This window comes from Epinephelus fuscoguttatus, linkage group LG9 (assembly GCF_011397635.1).
Source record: "Epinephelus fuscoguttatus linkage group LG9, E.fuscoguttatus.final_Chr_v1".
NCBI lineage: Eukaryota > Metazoa > Chordata > Actinopteri > Perciformes > Serranidae > Epinephelus > Epinephelus fuscoguttatus.
In genome coordinates this window covers 33,182,021-33,204,072 of record NC_064760.1, presented here as the reverse complement: position 1 = coordinate 33,204,072, position 22,052 = coordinate 33,182,021, and the positions used below count along the sequence as shown (strand labels likewise).

General features: G+C 39.9%; 1 protein-coding gene across 1 annotated transcript; it reads right to left on the bottom strand.

Annotated features, from left to right (window-relative positions):
• Positions 1-6,327: 6,327 nt before the first annotated feature.
• LOC125894754 (endothelin receptor type B-like) lies at positions 6,328-21,224 on the bottom strand. Its single transcript, XM_049586334.1, has 8 exons — positions 20,970-21,224; positions 14,495-15,037; positions 12,333-12,445; positions 12,034-12,238; positions 8,553-8,702; positions 8,313-8,446; positions 8,090-8,198; positions 6,328-7,960 (listed from the first exon to the last, which is right to left on the bottom strand). The coding sequence occupies exons 2-8, from the start codon at positions 14,906-14,908 to the stop codon at positions 7,820-7,822; spliced, it is 1,266 nt and encodes a 421-aa protein (XP_049442291.1). The 5' UTR covers positions 14,909-15,037; positions 20,970-21,224; the 3' UTR covers positions 6,328-7,819.
• Positions 21,225-22,052: the final 828 nt, after the last annotated feature.

The following is a 22,052-nucleotide window of genomic DNA, read 5'->3' as shown; positions in this document are numbered from 1 at the left end:
GTTGTACACACAATGACAATAAAGACTATGAATTCAATGTTCATCTGTAAGACAAAGAATATGTCATACACTGTAGTGATGACACCCTGACTCACACTGTTAATGTTTTTCAAAATTAGTTCAACTTTTGTAATGGCACAGCACAATGTAAAGAGCTGGCTGTGGAGGGGGAATTCCACATGTCCAAAACCACAACAAGCGTAAAATTTTTGATACTGTTTGTGCAGAAAATAATTCATCCACAGCGACACATGAAGCCTAAAGCGCTGCTGTGAAGAAATGTTTCCTTCGGCAAGCAATAACTTTGAGTCTTGTGCCATCTTTAATGTGGTTTTGTTGAAAATGTCACACTGTCATGAGGTTCAGAATTCAGTCCTCACTCATATCAAGTTTTATTTGAAACATATTATGATGACAGTTCACTGTTTGTTTCACAATCAATAAGCTCTCATATTTTTCATATATCTACGTATATTGCCCTGCTTACAGAACTGTCAGTTCTTAAGTTTGTGCTTTAATGAGTTAATTTCGTGTAATTATTTTAGATTTTTTTTAATCCTACACTGAGTTTTGTTAATGAAGCAGTGTACGTGTATGCAGTGTATTGCTACATTTTTTTCCCCTATAACCCACTTGAGTAAGAGTCAGGTAAGTGACTATTTTGATCACAGGTGTTGCTTCCTCCAAGGTTTTCTCCTCAACTGTAGTTGGCAACTATAGAATGTTGATTTTAATTATGTCCAACGACCAATATCTTTTAAGTTGGAGGTTCCTGAAGCCAAATCTCAGCAAATGGGGGTCCGTGATCTAAAGTGTATCAATTAAGGGGCTCTTTACACAAAAAAGACTGAGAACCACAGTGCTAGCTAGCTAATTCCTGTCTCATTTGGCACATGGTTTTCTGTCAGGAATCCTTTTCCAGCAGATTTTTTTTTTTCATTTTAACCCAAATCACGGTCTTTTCCTTCAACCTCTCCAAGCAAGGCTTTTCAGACATTAGCCCTGAGGACAAACTTCTCCCAACAGCTCTCATTTGTGGCCTGATGGACAATTAATTCAGCAAATTCAATGCCACACAGCAGCTATTTTCCAAGTTACTGTAGCTGTCATATTTCATGGGATCTGTGCCCTTTCCATGGGAACGCAGCCGTCAAGACTTCATATGGAAGTGGGCATGGTTTCATCGCCGCCACTTCAGGGTATGCTTTGCAACAAGAGTGTTCCTTTGCGCTAATATACAGTGGTGGAAAAAAGTTTTCGAACACCCCATGCATTTGTGAAATATTGCATTAAGAATTACTCTTAGGTCTTCAAGTGCAATTTCTTTTAGTACAGTCACAGCCAAAATACTAAATAAATCCTAAAAAAGCCATTAAAAACTTAAAATTGATCCATAAATCCATAAAAATACATAAGAAATTTTGAGTATTGGTTCATTTTGGTACCAGTGATGAAGGTCGTTCTTTTTATTAAAAGACACAATTTTTGTTGCCAAGCTTCGTGTCTGCATAAAGCCAGCACATTTGAAAGTTCTTCAGACACAAAAATGGCTAAAACAAGGAACCTAACGCAGGAAACACGCCTGAAGATAAAGATTCTCAGCCAGGAAGGGTACAGCTGCCGCCAGATAGCCAGGAAGTGCAGATGCAGTCCTTCAGCAGTTGGATACACTCTGCAGAAATACAGACGAACCAACAGCTTGGAAGACAAACCAAGATCTGGGCGCCTGATCCGCATGTGCAGGCAAAACCGCCAAATGACATCACAGGAGCTTCAGCAGCAGTGGTCAAACCAAACTGGTGTCCAGTGTTCCACCCGCACTGTACGTGGCCGACTTTTAGATCACGGCTTAAGGTCCTACAAGGCTATCAAGAAGCCCCTGATCAATGAGAGACAGAGGTTAGCTCGGCGTCGTTGGGCCCAGGCACACAAGAACTGGACAGCCAGGAACTGGAAGAAGATTTTGTGGTCAGATGAGTCCAGTTTCCAGCTTTATCTTCCTCCTACTAATGTGATGGTATGCAGAAGGCCAGGCGAGCATTATCTCCAGCATGTACAGTACCTACTGTCAAGCATGGTGGAGGCAGTATCATGGTTTGGGGATGCATGAGTGCTGCTGGTGTTGGTCATCTCACTGTCTGTGATGGCACATTGAACTCTACCAAGTATTGTACCATTCTCGAAACCCACATGCTCCCTTCTGCACGTGCACTGTTCCGTTGAGGTAAAAACTGGATGTTTCAACAAGATAATGCCCCTTGCCACACATCCAAGGCCAGTAGAACTTGGCTGCAGGAGCACAGTATCCAGGTCTTAGAGTGGCCAGCTCAATCCCCGGACATGAGCCCCATTGAAAATCTGTGGTGGATTATCAAAAGGTCTGTTTCAGAGCATAAACCAAAGAATTTAGAAGAATGAAAAGCAGTAATTCAAGAAGAATGGGACAAGATTACCCCTCAACAGTGTGAAAGGCTCGTGGGGAACATGCCAGCCAGGATTAGAGCTCTACTACGTGCCAATGGCAGGACTACTAAATATTAATTTGATGATGTGATGGTTTATTTATTTTTTGTTCAGTTTTGAACACATTCTCTGTTATTTGTTGACTTTGATACCGACAATGTTGAGAACTGACATATTGAAACTGTCAAGAATTTAGTTTTGTTAGTTTTTCTTGTAAACAATAAACAAAAAAATATAATTTGTATTTGTTTGTATCTGTCTAATGCAGCCACACCTTTTGAAACACAAAAAAGATTTTTCCACAAATATTTCATGATAATATTTGAGATTGTGTAAAATTTAAGGGTGTCCGAAAACTTTTTTCCACCACTGTAAGTAGCCTATTGCCTCAAGATGTTTCTCAGTTTTGTGAGAATCAAGCCTACTGCCAAGCACTGATTTAATGTCTCTAATTTCCTGCCTTGCGGAACTTGTGACTGTTTTCAAGACACAGCTTTACTGAATGAGAAACAGAGCTTCTTCCAATTTGTAAGAGGAACTGATGTGGAAGATCTCTTCTGAGATACAGCAGTTATCTCCGTAAACCTGCTTCTTGGAACTGGCCCTTGGCGCCTAATGTCTACTAGTCTAAAGCAATTATTTCAAAACAGGAAAAGTCTTGTAAGAGGTCATTGATAACATATTTGACTTGGTTTTCTTTTGATGCTGAAGAAAAACAAAAGACACAGAACCTGTAACATAACATTTCACTTTTTAAAGACTGTTGCTAACAGACGATTGCTTATGTTGACTCCTGTCAAGAGTGCAATGCTCTCATACCACAGCTGTACTCTAAAGAGGATGGAATTTTTGAGCATCTGTAAAAGCAATGTTACACTCAAGTAGCTGACGTAACAAGAAATGTAAAGCACATTACATGACACATTTACAGGAAAGGACAGCATGCCCTGACACCTGTTATAACAGCTCATCCTTTCCAAACAACCTACTTAAAGGGGACCTATTGTGCTCTTTTTCAGGTTCATACTTGTATTTTCGGTTTCTACTTGAATATGTTCAAATGCTTTAATGTTCAAAAAACACTGTGTGCAAGGGCGACATTCACATAACAAATGTAACATACAATAGATCTTGTACATTATGCATATAAACTGGGGGCTACCGTTTTAAAAGTATAATGACAGTGTCCCAGTGGCCTTCCAGCCCTTTATCAAAGTCTTTTAACAGGCAGGTTGCCCGTTGCATGTTTAATACATCCAAGTATTCCTTCAGCCAAGAGTCCCTTGAGAAGCAGGCTGCTTTACACTCCTTCCAGTTTACGAGTATTATTCTCTTGGTGGATAGGCAAGCCAGTGTCCATAGGTGCTCAACATTTACTCCAACATTATTGTCAAACTTCAGGCCCAGCAGGCATACTTTAGGGAAATTGACATTAAAAAACTCTGACACAAGAGATATCACTTCTGACCATAGTGTTTTAACAGATGGACAGTCCCAGAGTAAGTGAAATAGAGAACCTCTGTTGCCACAATCATGCCAGCATAAATCTTGATGTCCGTCATCCATCTTGGATGATCTTACAAGAATGATCCTAAATCTCACACATATGACGTATTTTGGAGCCGACCTCCAAAATATGTTCCACTGAGAGGCAGTGAAAGATGTTTTAAGATCATGCTCCCAAGCCAGCTGGACAGAAAAATATGTATTAGGGGCAGCTATGGACATTTTGTTATAGATGTCTGAGACCACACCTCTCACCACAGTGGCCTTCTTTAGAAGCTGATCCCACTCCGGACATGAGGCAGGAACCGCTCCCTCCTCACATTTCTCATTTAAAATAGAAGATAATTGAGCATATGTTAAGAAGTGTGAGTCCATTGGTCTTCCGAATCTCAGCGTCTCTGCACCGTCATTACAGCTAGGAAATGACTCTAATGGAGTATGAAGGCGCTTTCTACTGTGAATATTCACCAATAAAAGCTTCAAAATCTTCACACATGTTCCAGCAGGAATGTGATCCCTGATGTTAGCATGAAGCTGTATGTAGCAGTGCTTGTAATACCCCTTTGCACCAAGATTAGCTGTAATTTATATTTCTGCATCAAATTGACGCAGTACCCACGGCGTAGGCTCTGCGTCGATGTAGAGCCTACGCCGTAGCCTATGCCGTAGTCCATAACCTGACATGCACCTCCCCAGAAATGTAACTGTCACGGCGACACAGACCTCCTGTCTATTTTTGTAAGCTGAAACCATTTCCCTCAGTGGAAACAAAACCTTTCTTTACTTTTCTCTACTTTTGGTGGTTACTTCTCTCTATATACTTATTCAGTCTCTTTCAAACACACTAATTTGGATTGATGTTTGAGCGCTGCTTAGGCAGAGATGGCCGGTATTTTGTAGTGGTGCGTCATTACATCTTGTAATGGAGCTAAAATTAGCATGTTCACCTGGGTGTTGTGTTTCCATCAATACAGATCAGAGCCAGAGCTGATAAATACCCTTGACTACTGCAGAGTCAGTTGACTTGGGTGTTAATGCCAATTGCAACCTTGTCTATTACATTAAAAAGCCAGATGTTCGTGGGTGTTAGCAGGGAAAGGGCTCATTTGAAACACTTGCAGTAGTCTGCTTGGAGCAGATGACCATATAAAGAAATCAGTCACGAGCTGACATCTGCTTGTCAAAAAAAATTGGAAACAGAACAGTCTGAAGCCTGAGGGGTATTGCTAGCAGGGATTACTTTTACATTCATTTATCTCATTATTTGAAAATCTGGCCACATGTCAAATGGACATTAAACATTGTAATAGAAAATAAGGAAAAGCATAACAGGTCCTCTTTAAAGGTGCCCTGCAGGGTTTTCATGTAAACATAAGTTATGTTTACATTTAGTGTTACTTGCCAAAACATGTATCCTTAAGCTCCAACAAGCATATTAAATGCATTTCTGTCCTCATAAAACATTTCCTTTAGCCAAGCTTAACTGTTTCAAGTCCAGCAATGTTTAAATCCATCGGCAGCATATCTTGGTGCTTGTCAATTAGTTGAATAGTGTGCAACCAAGAAAAACAAATCGCCAACCCACTCATAGAAAAACAACTTTATATTGCTACACGAGGTCATAAACTCCACAGGGAACCTTTATTGTATTTGTATACGTGTAAATATTGTCTCAGCAGCCATGAGACTGCGTCACTGTTGACCAGAAATTACCTGAAATACATGCACTGTATTTTGGTAAATAACTCAAACACATATGCTATAAAATAATATTTATTACAGCATACTCTCAACATTTAAGTACAGTATAAATGTAATTCAAATCAACAGGGCCAATATTCACATTACATTTTATCTTCATTCTCAAATGACTTCTACATGTCCATAAAGAGAGTCACAAAGCTGCTCAGACCTTCCAGTACACAGTCCCCTTTACATGTAGCTAAAAGCAGTATGATGATGGCATAAATATACATGAGGAGTTATTAAGTGACATACTGCATGATCAGCTTATTTGAGCAGTCTTAATACAGCGACAAAGGAAAATATTTTGTCCAAAAGATTTGTATAATACATAAATCTCTTTAGCTTCAGTGTGAGAAAACACCATGTCTGTTTCGTCAGCACATTGATATAGAAAACTCAGAATATGTGAAGTTCCAACACTATGTCGTGGTCAAGAAAGCATAAAAAAAGGATTCATCTTGTGCTTGTATCATCAGTACTGCCAGTGTTAAAAACTCTTACTCATTTTACAATTCAGAGGACTGCAACGTGACTGTTTTCCCCAAATTACATTACTAAGAATGCACAATCCATGTATTGTCTGTCACTGAGTTCTTTCCCCTCATGTTTGACTTTTCAAAGAGCCAGATATAGTGTCATTTTTATTCATTTTTTTTTTTTTACGATGTGTTGCCATCACAAGATCTGTCACGAGTACGTGACTACGGAGCGCTTGCAGCTACCTCTGGCTACAGACGTCCTGACTCTGAGTTTATCAACGAGTATTAGGAACACATTTCTCCTCTCATGTCTTATTATGAGATTCTTCTTTAGCTCTCTTCTTCACAAATTATGTTGGTTAAACACATTAGAGGTCCTGAATTTTACCTGAATTATAGTTAATGGAAACAGTGTCTCTGAATAATTTCTACAACCACTACACAGTTAATGAAATGTAATCTCTACTAAAAACATTCAGTTCTGAAAAACATCCAGCTGTACAGGATTTATTTTTTCTTCCTAAAGCTTTTCTAACGGGTTAATTTTGGGAATGTTTTCCTTGGGCAGCTCTTAGAAATAATTATCAGACTAGTTTCCATCCGCAGCAACATCTTTGTAACATGACCACTCACTGATGAAGGTTAAATACTAGGAAATGATAAATGGACACCTCATGTTTGAAGGTTATACAAGCTTCACATGCTTTGTGATATTTTCGTAGAAAAATAGAGGCTACATTGTAAGAGACAGGTTAAGACTTGATACAAAATGGAAACACATCAGCATTGATACTGAACAAAAAAAAAAAAAAGAAGAAGTTCTAATAAATGACCTTCTCTGTGTAGCATGACAGAAATCATCTGGTGTTTGTCAGTGTTCTCGGACAACAGCTGGCCTCCACATGACTTAAAGCAGAGATGATTTCCCGATAAAAGATTTGCGCTGAGCGGCTCTCTGCATGACAGTGCGGCCCATTTTGCTCTGGTATGACGTCACCGGGGCATGTGGGTGTCAAGGAGCTCAGCGACAGCATGCAGCTGATTGCTTGGTAATCATCAGCTTTTGGTCGTGTCTACATGCAGCGGCACACTCGTGCATTTTTAAAAAATAACTCAGGGTCACAGTTTCCCTCTATCTCTCCCTGTGAGGTATCACAGCTTCAACAGGTAGCACTTATCAGAGCTGCTAGTCATACGTGAGGCACTAATGCTAGATATAATCATAGGTCTGCAATCTGCATGTAAATAATCCTGTACATAAATCTACATGCAGCTTTAATAAACATTCTTTATAAATGTATTCACCATGTTGGTCCACTGAGAGACTTTCAGTCCTTTACACAAGCCTCAGTGTCGGATTATGAACTGTTACATGTTGCCTTCATAAGTTTTCGCACTTGGTATTACAGCCTGAACAAGTACAGCCTTGTTATTTCATTCAGCACTTTGGGTCCGTCCGTCTTTCAGTCTGCTACAAGTCTGGTAGAAGTGACTTCTACCATGCTCCATTTCTCCGTCCTCACTGTGCTCTGATTGGCGGTTTGTTGGCAGTGACAGCGCTGTTTCTCCATGTTGGGAGCTGATGGGAACATGGGTTTGGCAAAGAAAAGGCGTGTGATGTGTGTTTATGAGGAGCTTGTGTATTTCTGACTGGAGCGGGAGCTGGAGCGGTCTAGTCCGTTCCCGTGACAGGAGCCCTTCCAGCGTCCTCCTGAACTCCGATCATCCAGGGAAGATGTTCTGTAGCACCAGCAGCACAGACAAGACTGCGAGACAAGAACACGGATACACACACACACACACACACACACACACACACACACACACACAGTTATTTGCTTCTTCTGTATTTTCCAATTTTCACATATTTTTAGTGCTAGCTGGTGCCCTCTTACCTGGAAGCAGTTTTTAAACTTCTGGCTGACAAAGTAGAGGGCAATTGGGTTAATGCAGGAGTTTAGGGAGGCCATGTTGATGCCGATGTAATCCATCACTAACAGGAAGCTGGTGGGGAAAAGGGCAAAGTTTACGGCAAGGTCCACAGGAAGTCACAGAGCAGAGAACAATGGGCTCTTATGGCATTTGCAGTGGATATGCGTCGCTTATATGTGTGTCTACCTGAGCAGTTCACAGCGGTTGGGGTCATTTTGGTCGTAGATTGTTTTCTTCAGAATACGGCTGAGATGAAGGGGCAGCCAGCAGAGAGCGAAAATCAACACAAGGCAAAACACTGTCTTCGCTACTTCCCGCCGCTACACACACACAAGACAAATATTGAAATTACTGAAAGCCTTTGTCTTTACAAGTCTTATGCTTTCAGTGGATCTGAAGGAGCACAGCAGTCCTTTGCACATGTACCTGTTTCATGTGGTCGTTGAGTGCGATGCGCATGCCTTTTTTGCGACTGAGCATCTCGCAGGACATGAGTGTGTAGAAGATTGCTGTGCAGGCCAGTGGGAAGCAGAAATAGAAGCCAAACAGCCACCAGTCTTTAACATCCTGGTAGAACTGGATAAATGAGAAAGCATGAGTCAAAAAAAGCAACAGCAAATACAGTGTGACTGAAGTTTCTCACAGGTTTAGAATTAAAATGGTGTGGTGTATAATCTTTTCTTTTTGCTCTGAACTTTTGCTCCGAAACACTTACTTTGAAAGCTGTTTTAAAAAAAATCTATTTCATAATAACACTGTGGAATCCCTGAGAGGCAAGTGAGAAAACAAAAATTGGTGATCCGTTTTTCAAGTCTGATCTAAATTGTTTTCTTTCCTGTGTTTATGTCTTAAAGGTCCAGTGTGTAAGGTTTGGGGGTGGATTAGTGACATCTAGTGGTGAAAAATGCAGATTGCAACCAGCTGAAATTTCTTGTGGTTCGAATTCAGTGTTCATTGTTTAGGACATGCGGCTCTTTAGCCCCTTTTCCTCTAAAACATCACTACCAATGCTACAGTAGTCTTGAGTCTTCCTTGCTAGGCTAGCTGTGGATTCCAAATCCATAAAAGAAACAGTCTCAGGGAAAAATACAGAATTTGATTAGATTTTTTTGCTTTTATCAGCAATGCTACAAAGGTCAAGTACCAAATAATCAAAAATAGCTCACTGCAGAGGAGCCACCTTGTGCTAAAACATACTAATGAATGCTCATTTAGATCTATTAGTAATGTTGATAGGCCAAAAATGGCTCTTTTGATAGTAAAGGTTGCTGACTCCTGGTTTAGGAGGGTTTTTTTTCCAGGAACTGAATGATCTGCAGAGGATTCCTCCTCTCCAAAAACAAACAGACTAGGTGATTAAAACTGGGAAAAAAACACTGAATAAAGCACTTTCACATGACAAATCAGTGTTTCTCCAATGTTTTTTGGCTCGTCACAGATGGGCTGCCAGCCAAGCACCTGCTAATGTACAGTATGATCACCAATAACACAAAAACACAAATGGCCCTATATTCAGCCAGTGTTTGGTTTGTCCATTCTGGGCTACTGTTGTAACATGGTGGTGCAACATGGTGGACTCCATGGGCGACAACCAGTTCGCTATGTAGATATAAACTGCTCATTCTAAGCTAACAAAAAACACAGTGGTTCTTATTTTCTGGTGACTATACACTGAGGAAAACATACTTATTATTTTATATAACATTTTTGCCAATATATCCCCCTTCACACTGGACCTTTAAAAACATGTGAAAAGGATTTGTCAGGATCATTTTTTAAGGTGTTTGTTGTTGTATGACTTTTCTCGCACAAGAAGCTGAAGTGTAACACAACTCTATGTTCCACATAGGACTAAACACTTTCACGTTTTAGTTCAAGTGAGTTTTAATTTAAGGTTCATAAATTGTGTGTTAGCAAATCATTACTGTCATGTCTTTTGGCTAAAAATGTGTTTTAATCGGTGTTTGACTGCTGTTAGCATTAGCTATACTGATGTTAACTACGGTATTAGCCTGCTAGCTAGCAAGTGAAGCATATTGTATTGCTGATCAGCAGCTACAACCTTAGCTAAGTTGACTGCATAGCTAACATAAATGCTTAACTATAAGTAAATGCAATGTTTCGCCTACTGTAAAATTAGTCATGGAAAAGACTTAATGAGCACTTCATTGCTTATGAGTGGAATGTTTTACCAATAAAGACATATGTGCCTTGTGTTTAGGGTGCATGGAGACATTTAAAATCTTCTGGCTGAACACTTGAAATAAATCATGAAAAACAATCACCTGATCCAGGCAATTTTTTTTCCACTTTGAAATTTTCCCCTCAACTTGTTTGTACAGATGATTTCACTTTAACATCAGGAAATTTGGTACAAATATGCTAAATTAGTTACAGATTTTATTTTGGTTATGTACAAAGTTATTTTTTGACTTGAAATGTGGTTAAATGAATTAAAGTCATTTCCTCAAAGAAGTCCAAATAGCCCAAGTTCTTTTTAGGGTAATCCACCAGCTTAAGCTGAATTGTGTCTTTTTGCCAAATACATCAAGGTTAATTTACAATTCACTGATTTAAAATGACACATGAAAAGACATCACGGCTTTATGCATCATTTCCACCATGTCTCGTTCTTCCTCCAGACCCTTGTGGCATAAATAAACTTGAAGTATCCACATATTGGAAATGTCTTTGTAATTTGTGTCTTGCTGTGCAGCTTTCTTAATGTACCATTAATGTTATGAGTCACATTCAAATGATTAATGCAGTGTATATGGATGGTATTATCACATTTTTTTGGAAAACTGAATTAGTTGTTGGCAAAGCTTGAAAAAGAAAGGAGAAATCATGATTAAAGAGACACACGAATAGTACCGCAGATGTCCAGACGCTATTTGTACTTAACTTAATATCAGGTGCAGGTTTAACAAAATCCATTATTTCTTAACCTTGCATTTAAAAGACAGATTAGATTAGAATAGATTAGATTAGATTAGATTAGGTTAGATTAGATTACATAGAACTTTATTTATCCCAAAGGAAGTTCACATCAACATCAAATTACATATTTTTCCGCTCACCTGTAGTGCTATTCATCAGTCTAAACTGTTTCAGTGTGAGTTGCAGAGTGTTGGAGATACTGGCTGTAGAGAGAAATGAAATATAATGGAACACCAAAATAATACATTTAAAAAACTCAACAGCAGTGTCTCTTTCCAGAAATCATGACCTGGTTACTCAAGATAATCCACAGACCTTGTTTTTAGCAGACAATGTAGGAGCTATTTCCTTTTTATTGAACTACACCTGCCAACAATATCACTGAGCAAAGGGAAGCGTGCATCTACTGCTAGCTCAGCTAATACCACCAAGCTCACTTAAGTCACATTTAAGTGAAAGAGGACACCATTAATGTTTACTGTCACAAGCTAGAGCCTCTCATCCATGAGTAGATGTACACTTCCTTCCGTGTGGTGATTTGGTTGGCAGGCTCAGTAATAGTTCCTGCTCACAACAAGGTCTGTGGATTAGCTTGAGTAACCAGATCATGATCTCTGAAGAAACTGCAGTTTTTCAAGCATATTTTTTGATGCTTAGAGCACCACAAGCTGAGTGCCATATTGTTATACTGGAGAGAAGGCAGACATCTCTACGGCTGATATCTCCAACACTCGGCACCTCGGACCAAAACAATCTAGACTGATAAACAGCACTACAGGTAAGAGGAAAAAAAGTAGTTTTGATTTTGGGTGAACTATCCCTTTAATAGAAAGCAATAAATACGTGTGCAGGTCATTCTGACCATATGCATGTTTGAAAACAACAACATAACACGTAATCCTTATTTCTGCAAGATGAAAGTATCCAGGTGCTTGAGTTTATGATGCTGTTAAAATTAAGTGGCTACCTTCATAAAGCTGGTGGTCTGTTCTGGATGCAGCAGACACACGCGCAGCTTGTTGCCTCTGTACGGCATCTCCAGCATGTCAAACGCCAGCGCCTCAGGGACTGCGAGCACCACAGCAAGCAGCCAGATCAGAGTCACCTCCACTGCTTTCCACAGAGGGATCCCCATCCCCTTCACCCTGCTCCATGAAGTCACTGCATGGTAGCTTTGCAAACACAGATGTACGCATTAGCTGCTTTCAGCACCAATATTTGTTGTGTGTGTGTGTGTGTGTGTGTGTAAAGAAGAAGTCTACATACCGGTCAATACTGAGAGCACACAGGCTGAGAACGGTGATTCCAACTGAAGCTTTCTGGATGAACGGCAACAGCTTACAGACGTACACGCCGAACGGCCAGTCCTCGGCAATTAGCTGCGGAGAAAAACAATGGGGGAGGCAGACAGAAGAAAGACGTTTGTACTGAGAGAAATTTAAGAAGTGTCCCCTGTGAACACAAACAGACAGGTTGAGGTTCATGTAGGGGTCCTCATGTCTTCTGTTATTACTATAGTCAAAGTCAACAATTCCTCCACACTGCTAGTCCTTCTTCCAGGGGTTTTAAAATCAGTTCAGCATCAGGACAGCGTCTTTAACAGCAAATCAAGCTACATATTTTATCATTATGGGCTGCTTTGCACTTTTTAGCTTAAAGAAATCTACAGCCATCATCTCTATGCTGTGTCACAAATACCTGAAATGCCTACCATACTATTAGTCATATTTGCCTGGATAAAGTGCAGCGCAACACTCCAGCTTCATTCACTTAAACTAAATCTTATCAGATTTGGGAAATAAAACCAGTTTCACATGTTGTTTTCTGCTTTGTTTTTGTAACTTCTCACTGGCAAACAGGTGTGGTTACAGTGTGGGCTGAACATTTTGGCGGGGACAGCTTTTGCACCCAAGCTCAGCGGATGTTTTAGCGTCACACACACCAGGCAAGTGAGAAAAACAAAGACCAAGTTTTTCTTCAAGTTATCCCCAACTGCTGGCTCGCATCTGCTTTTATTGAGTCTTTTTTCTTCAGTTTGAATGGTCCCTTGTATTCTCAGTGGATTCTATACTGAACAAGGGAAATAAACAAAACCACACAAAACACTAAATGTAGGGAGAAACCACAACAATATAGAAGTAAATAAACCTCAGCTACACTCATGATGTGCCAAACAATGTGTTGCAAATGGCTCACCGGTAACTGGGAAAGTGCAGAGCAGGGAAATTGCTTTAAAGTCATGCTAAATTTGACACACACCAAGCGATGCATAATAAATCCAGTTCATTTGAAGATGTGTTTCTTACCATATGATACCCAGCAAACAAACAGGCTCAATTCAAAATATGCAACATAATTATTACCTCGGAGAAGACTTTGAACTACAGGTCTGGTAGAGATCATCAGTCACATATGAGAAACACCAGAGCTGGAGCTGGACAATTGACGTTAACATGGTAAGTGTCGTATTTTCCTGTTTTTAAAGGCTTCATTAGTTAAGTGATGCCATTTTCTGAACTAATCAGACTGTTCTAGCTGTTCTATTATTTGCCTTTACCCACTTAGTCATTATATCCACATTACTGATGATAATGTATCAAAAATCTCATTGACTCATTAACCCTTTTTAAACAGGAGTTGTGCAAATTTGCAGGAAAGCCCAATCAGTCCTTTTTCAGCATTGGCAGTATAAAAACAAAATCGGGGAGTGCAGCAAAATGCTGCCTACCTACTTTTGTTTATACAGAATGTGCCTTTTTCGGGGCAATGGGGGGCGTGAGCAAGTAACAACACGTGTAGCTCAGCGTGTGACGTAACCAGTGACGTGGGAGGGAAGCCGCGGCTAGTCAGTCCTTCTGCGATTCTCTCGTAAGTCGACCCGTTCTTCAGCGTCCCCGTCATCTGACGGTTAACAGCCTCTTCATTTGCGAGGACAAGGAGGGCGCGCAATTCCTTGTATTCCCAGTTGCTCATCTTTACAGTGTCTGTCAGGTTTGCGTTTCCCTCTTACTACTAGCTGCTCGCTAATTCCTGCTATCAGCTGTTTCCTCTTTATCCACCGCCAGTGAGTCGCACGTGCGGCGTCATCAACAGCCCCTCCTGTGGCGGAAGGGCGCCTCAGTCTGTTTAAACTAAAAGGGTTCCGCCACTATGACTACCCTACGAGGTGGAAAATTGGGCACCTTGGATCAACTTGCCAGCTTGCTTGCTGCTACCATATATACGCGCATATGGTTTGATGCATATACAGTTTCAAACCGCTGCAACCCTAATTCAGTGTAAGTATTTTGTAAAAGCACCAATAGTCAACCCTAAAATATTACAATATCGATATCGAGGTATTTGGTAAAAAAAATTGTGATATTTGATTTTCTCTATATCCCTACCAGACAGATAGACAGACGGACACGGAGGATAAATGTGGTCACCTTGTACACATTGATGGGGATGGCGATGATGATATAAAGCAGGTCCCCCAGAGCCAGGCTGCCGATCAGGACGTTGGGTCCGTTCCTCATACACTTGTTCTTGTATATGATCCGCAGCAGCGTTGAGTTGCCGATGATCCCCACCACAAAGATCAAGCAGGACACAATGGTGTTCACGTACTTGAAAGCATGCTTGATCTCTGTGGGCTTGATGCACATGGGAGGGAAGGAGCCCCGCGGACGGGCCGGCTGCAGGGGCGGACGCGGGATGGAGGCGTTGTTCTTTGAGGGTTCTGAAGCTTCGGGGGCACTCTGGGTGTCCCGGACGAACCGAGAGGCTCCGACCTCGGCGGCCATCAGGAGACACAGCAGAACGGCGACAGCCCTCATTCTCGTACACACACAGCACGACATTCGCTCACAGAAAGGCACTCAACAGTCTTAATATACACGCTTCAAGACTCACACACACATGTTCACAGACATCCACACACTGGGCTTTGCTCCAGGCCTGGCGTGGGTCTGAGTCAGAGCGTGTTTGTCCTGCAGAGAAAGAAGATAAACTGTCAGCATTCAAACAGTTGCATGTACAGTATATCTCACTATGTATCAGACAGATTGATATCAAGTTTGTAAAGACTTTCACATCTGTAGAGTTACAACAGGTCTTATGTTTGGTGATGAACTAAGGGCAAAGGCATCCGCTGCCTGGGATCAGGCCCAGTTTACTTGAGTCTTTGACTCTTTGTCTGCATTCATGTAAATGTTCAAAGCAAATCCACAGATCCAAATCTTATTTCTTAATATTTGAAGCTTCTACAATACCTTGAAAAATATTAATATTCTGTACCATTTTTAGTACCACAGGGAAAACTGACATTGATTGCATAAATTAATTATTATTACAAAAACATAAAAAGATAAAAAGATAAATATAGCAAGGCTATAAAATGACAACAAAGACTTTTCTTTTCTTGGTTAGTAGCAGAAAACAGCAGAATGACTATAGTTAACACTAACGAAAACACAGCTCAAGAAAGCACAGCTGGTACTGTTGTATCAATACTGTGGTTAAGGAGGACTGAATATTCAGAATTAAAATGTATCGAAATTTTTTACAATACAAGTCTGTTGTGATATTTTGTGTCATCATCATCACCCTGAAAAAAATCCTCAAGCAAATTGCTCAAATTGAAAGTAATTAAGCTTTTTTTTTTTTTTTTTTAAGGAATATAACTTTTTTCCCAAACAAAAGTGGAAAAACAACAGGCACATCTTACCCCGTATGAGGGTGGGTGCTGGACCAAAAAAGTTAACATGTAAAAACAAGTAAAGTCCGCACCCCAAAAAAGCTCCAATTAAGTGTGATTTATTTATAGCATGATGTTTCGAGCCATATCGGCTCTTCCTCAGATGCTTACATCTATAACTTTTTTTCCCACATAAACATGTAGGCAGCCGGCTAATCCAGTAAGAGCATAAAATATTTATTAAATAATAATCATATCCTTAGACTTAAAGCAACATTTGACAATGACAATAAAATAAATCAAAACATTTAAAATTGTTTGCCTTTTTAAAAACTCCAAATCTGAACTCTCTGGTGCAGATGTTCAGTGCGACTGACACCTATTGTGCAAAGGACAGGGGTTGCATCTCTAAATGTTGTTTTTGAAAAGCTAAATGCCATCAATTATGGACTGAAACACAATATTTTGTTAGATAAATAGGAATTTTGGAAGTAAATACAAATATCTCTTTCCAATAAATTTGAACTTTACAGCCGTCTGGAGCACAGTTGCAGCTGCATACTCGTTTCAAGGTTTACTGTGGTATTAACACTGATGATTATTATACATCTGCTTACCTATGGTATTGAAAGAGAGTGAAACGGACAGAGAAGCTCACCTTTATTTTTATTTTTTTCAAAAGGGAGATTTTTACGCACAGCCTACTTCCATTTAAAAATGTTTTCAAGTTTCAGTTATTTCAGTTTTTAAATATAATAAAGCATTGTTCCAATAAAAGAAACATTTGAAGGTCATTGTACCTGATAATAGTAGTTTTAAACCATATACTATTAGAGTTATTTTTAAACATTTACACCATTGCAACCCTAGAATAACTAGACATGAAAAGAAAAGGCTGCGCAACATGTGAATGCTGATTTAGAATTGAAATGTCAATGCCATGAATGAAGCTTTGAAGCTTCAAACTCTTCAGTACAGCCCTACTGAAAACACAGTTAATTCAGAAAATGCATGATTCTTGTTCATTGGTTGTGAAACAAAAGGTGCAAAATTCATGCTGATTCTGATATTTCTAAAATTCCATTAAATAGCATAATAAGAGTATATGTGTACACAATGTATGTCATTACAGCACAGACCATTTCTGTGTCATGGAAAACTAAAATAAAGGAGAGGGGTGAAATGAACAGACAGAGAGGAGAGCATGAAACAAAACAGACAAATGGAGTGGTGATAACTGAGGTTATAGGTTACATGAGGAACAGCAGTTCTGTGTGTCGACTGTGTGTGACATAGAAACTTTCTGCCTCTCACAGAGGACCCTCGCTCAGCTCTGAGCCTCTCAAGCATCATGTGTACCCCCCAGAATGCCTCGGGGCATCTCTCTGGATAAATGGGCTGATTGACGATGGAGGCAATAACTGAAGAGACACGCTATCAGGGCGCATAATCTCACACACATGCACAATCTCTCCATCTGTGCGCAGATGTGCAAACCTTTTGACACCATGGTTTGGGAAGGCAAAGGCTTTGTGGACAAATGTTTTACTTTTTTAATGAATTCAGAACATGCTTACATTTAGAAGATTTCATGCATCACCGCTTCCATACCGTACAAACACACACATGCACACACGCACACACACGCGCACACACACACACACACACACACACACACACACACACAACTCAAACACAACTGGCATTCATAACTGCGTTCGGCTCAAAAACACAGAGGCTTGTTCTGTTCACACACACACAAAGACACAAAGTCACATGGATGAACTTACAGTTCATATCACAAGAAATCAGTTTTGAAAAATCTGTCCTCACATCCGAATAATGCCTTTATGTTGTATAATGTGGAACCTCATTAGGCCCTATCAGAGCAGGACTGTCTAACCTAATTGGAAAGATGAGTTTTAATCAGGCTGATCCTCTTAACCTCACAGATACGACTTAACAAACCATCTCCCACCTTTAGCTCTGCTGGCTTCACTTCTTAGAAGGGACGTGACGGAAAGTTGGCAAGCAGCAGGGTGAAAGTGGAAGGGGAATTAACGGTCATGTGTGTTTGTGTGTAAGAGGAGAGGCTGGGAAGAGGAGCATGAGAAATGAGAGAAAGGTGTTCAAAAAGTGCATCAAAAAGAAAAGAAAAAAAACTCCACAGGAACAGATTGGCAAGAAAAGAGGCAAAGATTGAGATGAATGAGCTACTGCACCGTTTAGAAGGACAATGGGAGGAAAAAGGAAAGCACAGGAAAAGTCCGAAGAGGAGAGAGAGTGAGAGCTGATGCCCAAGAGGGCAAACAATGACTGTAGTGAAGTGACTTCTATTCAAATGTAAAAATTGGGAAACAGATGTCCAGTATTTAGTAGGAAAAAAAAGTGACTTTGATCCTGAACTTGCTGCTCACTGCTCGATAAATTGATGGAGTGCAACACCATAAAAAACACACCGATTTTCTGCAGCTGTCTGCACCAAAGTTTAACACATTCGTGCATCTGTTTAGTTGCACTGGTAGAAGTACTTAGATCCTGTTAAGTAAAAGTACCAATGCCAGATTGTTCAACATGTACTACATTACAAGTCCTCTATTTAAAATCATACCCAAGTACAGAAACCTAACTTACACTACTATTAATATTACAGTTCAGCAGTTTACTCCAGTGGCTCCAAACCTCTGGGTCGGGTCCCTTCAAAGGGTCACAAGATAAATCTGAGAGGTCCTGCGATTTTTCTCTTGTTGTTTCATTCCCTGTGAAATATGGGATGAATTAACCTCTTTGGAGCTTTAAACTTCTCACATAATTTCATTCAAACAGTAAATGAAACCATATGAGTAGTTTAGCAGGAAAACGTCTCTTTGGTGAAGCTGATAACGACTTATAGACATCTGAAACAAGACAGCGGGCCCCAACTACAAACCGAGTGTGAATGGTTACAGGCCAGAGAGGCTGGAAAGCACATGTTTTAACTTTAAGCATATAATGTAATTGTTAAGTATTTTCGATGCAAAACCATGATTGGAAAAGCAACTACAGCTGTAAGGTAAAAACTACAGTATTGCTCTGTGAAATATAGTGTAGTAGAAGTGTAAAGTAATACTCACGTAAAGTACAATTACCTCAAAACTGTGGTACAAGTACAGCGCTTGAGTAGATGAGTGATACAGAAATATGACTCAGACTATGATCCAGGACACAACTGCACAAACAACTGTAAAATCTACTGCAATCAGCGAGTCCTGCACATGAAGCTTGTGGTGTTTTTGGTGAAAATGAGTCACAGAGGTGTTAATTCAACTCTGTGGTCAGTTTTGAGCCTGTAGCTTTTTTTGGTGTTGTAGCCTATTGACTTTGCAAAGTGTTCCTGTTATTTTGTCCTCCCTCCGTCTCCAGTTTGGAATAACAGGAACACCATATGGTCAAAACAGGAATGCTGCATTTTAACGCAAACACTGACACACATGCCATCACGGTGTTGTTTATTAAGATAAGAAATTAGTTTCAGCTCCAATTATTTCAAATATACGGTTGTAAGTTTATAGCCTCATTTTCAATTCTTTGCCAAGGTGTGAAATATTGTTTTCCTGCCAGGTTCCTAGAGTTTAGTTGTCTCTGCTGAGAAGAGAGCTAATAAATCCAGTCTATATAACATGACAGGTCAGTTAATTGGACTTTGTTACATTCTTTTGATTTAAATATGTTATTGTTGAGGCAACAATACACACTCCCATCATGCCCATATATCACGCTGCATGACGCCAACACATAAACTGCACGTAGCAGCAGATTGTGAAATCAAAAAAGTGTGCAAACTGTGTGACCGCTATGGATACATCAGCACTATCAGACTGTGATAATTCAAGTTGCAACAAAACGGGCCTTTACTTTCATCTGCATAACAGCATGAAACTGATATTGCCACATTATGAGAACATCTCTGAGGCCTTCCAGTCTCACACGTCGACTTTTAATAAGTAATAAATCATTCAATGGGTCCAGAAGAAAGGACAAAATAAGTTTTAATGGAAGTAAAAATGAAAGGGTAACACTTGTAGTAATGCTGCAAATCATATGAAAGCTTAACTAGTGCATGGCTCATGATGATTTTATGCATGAATTAATGCAACATGTATCATAAATTTCTGCTCACCACTAACAGATGATTAAGTCACTATGACTTCATGTGATTAAAAAGCACTTAAAAGATCTTGAATTAAGGAGTGTTAATTCACAGTTACTTCATACATTAAATGATGTGCGACCACATTTGCTGGATAGAAAAGTTCATTTCAGGCCCATGCATTTGCTCAGCCTCTCTGTAGCAGAGCAGTACCTCCTCTCATAGAAATATGGAGCTGTTTTTAGTGCATTACTTCTTTCAGTAACAAACAAATATAAGAAGAATTAAAATAAACTCATGTTACACCCTCTGGGTTGTGGCATGTGGCATAAATACTATACGGTCATGCAGAAACATGTAAATGACCAGTGTGAAAACTAAAACAACAGATATTAATCTGCTTTCAGAGAGGCTGAGCAAATGTATGGGTGAGGTATTGAATAATGTATGAAGTAAATGTGTATTAACACTCCTTATCAGATTATTTGTTAAGTGTGCACTAATCACATAAAGTGGAAGTGAGTTGATCATGTGAGGGTCCAAGGACAGAGAGCCCTCTGAGGCAAACTGAGATTTGTGATTTTCGGTTATATAAATAAGAGTGAATTCAACTGACTAATTTGTTAATGGTGAGCAACAGGAGCTCATTATATATACTAAATTGATTTATACAATACATCATCATGGGTTATGCATCACTTGACAATATTTGTACCATTATTATTGAGTGTTATCGATGAAATACTTCGGTGAGTAACAAAACAACAACATGCAAAATAATTCTGCTGAAAATGTAAAATGGTTCACGAAGTCTGAAGGACACCAGTTTATAAAACAGTTTATAACTGACCAGATTCACAGACAGGAATTCACATTCACACGACAACGGTAAACTACAATAAGACAGAGAGCAACGCCTTTCATCCAAAATAAAAGTTTTCCAAAGTGCGCAACTACAACTCAGCAGTCATCCAAAGAGGCGCAGTATTTAGTCATGTGGCTCCAGGCTCCTTCTGCGCAAAGTGCACTGAAACCACTCCTTTGCGTCTTACAGTTAAACTCCGTGATTTATCACATCAAGGTCGACTAAACTTACCGCGGTGTTATGGTGTGGTCAAGACCAAAGTTTCCCGGAACAATATTCCAGCAGAGTTCCACAGACTGGCCCGACGCTTAACGAGTAATTAGGATCTCTTCAGTGAGTTCCAGCAGTGAAAGTTCACGGTGTGTCCAGTTCGGATCCTCCGCTCCCCGCTCCTTCTGCGCTCTGATGCACCGTGGGACAGTGCAGGCCTATATAGCCGCGAGCCTGGAGGCTGCAGAGACAGCCAATCATATTACAGACACGAGCATCCTTCCCTCTCTGCAGTCAAGACGCGACTAACGCGCACGCATTAACTTTTATACTTTTCCTTAACATGCGCAACGCCTCATCGGTTTCACTTTTTCCAGCCCTGAAACAACAATTAAAGACTTCTTTTGATTGAGGGGCTGATGCCGTGTCAATAGTGTAGCTGCACACTAGAGATGAAAGAGGACTTGTTTTCTATGATTTGCTGTAAACTTCAGTAGAGGTCCGCTGTCATGGGAATGGTTCAGCCTCCAGGGTCCCCACCCCCCAAACGATCACTTCAAAACACAAGATGCACAAACTGCCTGACATCTGCCTCCTGCACACACTCACCAAGATGACTCAGTTGCTTAGGACATGTGATTTTTTTCCATTGACAAACATTTTTCAACACATTTATAACTATATACACTGGTGTAGATTTTTTGGGCACGGGACACAGGTCCACCTCCACTGCATATGTTCTCCCAAAGAAAAACATGGAAGAAGCAGAGGATTTATTTGTAATACCTTTACACCATAAACTAATGAAGAACAGGCACAAATTGGTGCATATAATTCACCAGAATGCAGAATGTTTCATGCTTAAAATGTTCTTGTAGGACACCTTAACCCCTCATGTCATATGTGTCCCCCCAACGGTAAAGTGAACCCTTCACCCTTGTTACTTCTGTAACCATAATTACTCAACACAGTATATTTTTGGGTTATTTTTATTACTTAAATGGGAACATTATTAATATTTAAGCAATAATAGATTCAGCATTATTGAGTTACTGGTAAATTATTATTTCATTGTCATTCATAGTAGTTTGTATATTGTTTCAT

What these genes read in the sequence shown, in the direction of transcription:
- LOC125894754 (XM_049586334.1), bottom strand. Translation starts at nt 14,908, where the DNA reads ATGTCGTGCTGTGTGTGTACGAGAATGAGGGCTGTCGCCGTTCTGCTG. An exon ending in AACCGCTGTGAACTGCTCAG is followed by an intron (nt 8,199 to 8,312) that starts GTAGACACACAT and finishes TTTCCCCACCAG; the next exon opens with CTTCCTGTTAGTGATGGATT. An exon ending in AGTTTAAAAACTGCTTCCAG is followed by an intron (nt 7,961 to 8,089) that starts GTAAGAGGGCAC and finishes CTTGTCTCGCAG; the next exon opens with TCTTGTCTGTGCTGCTGGTG.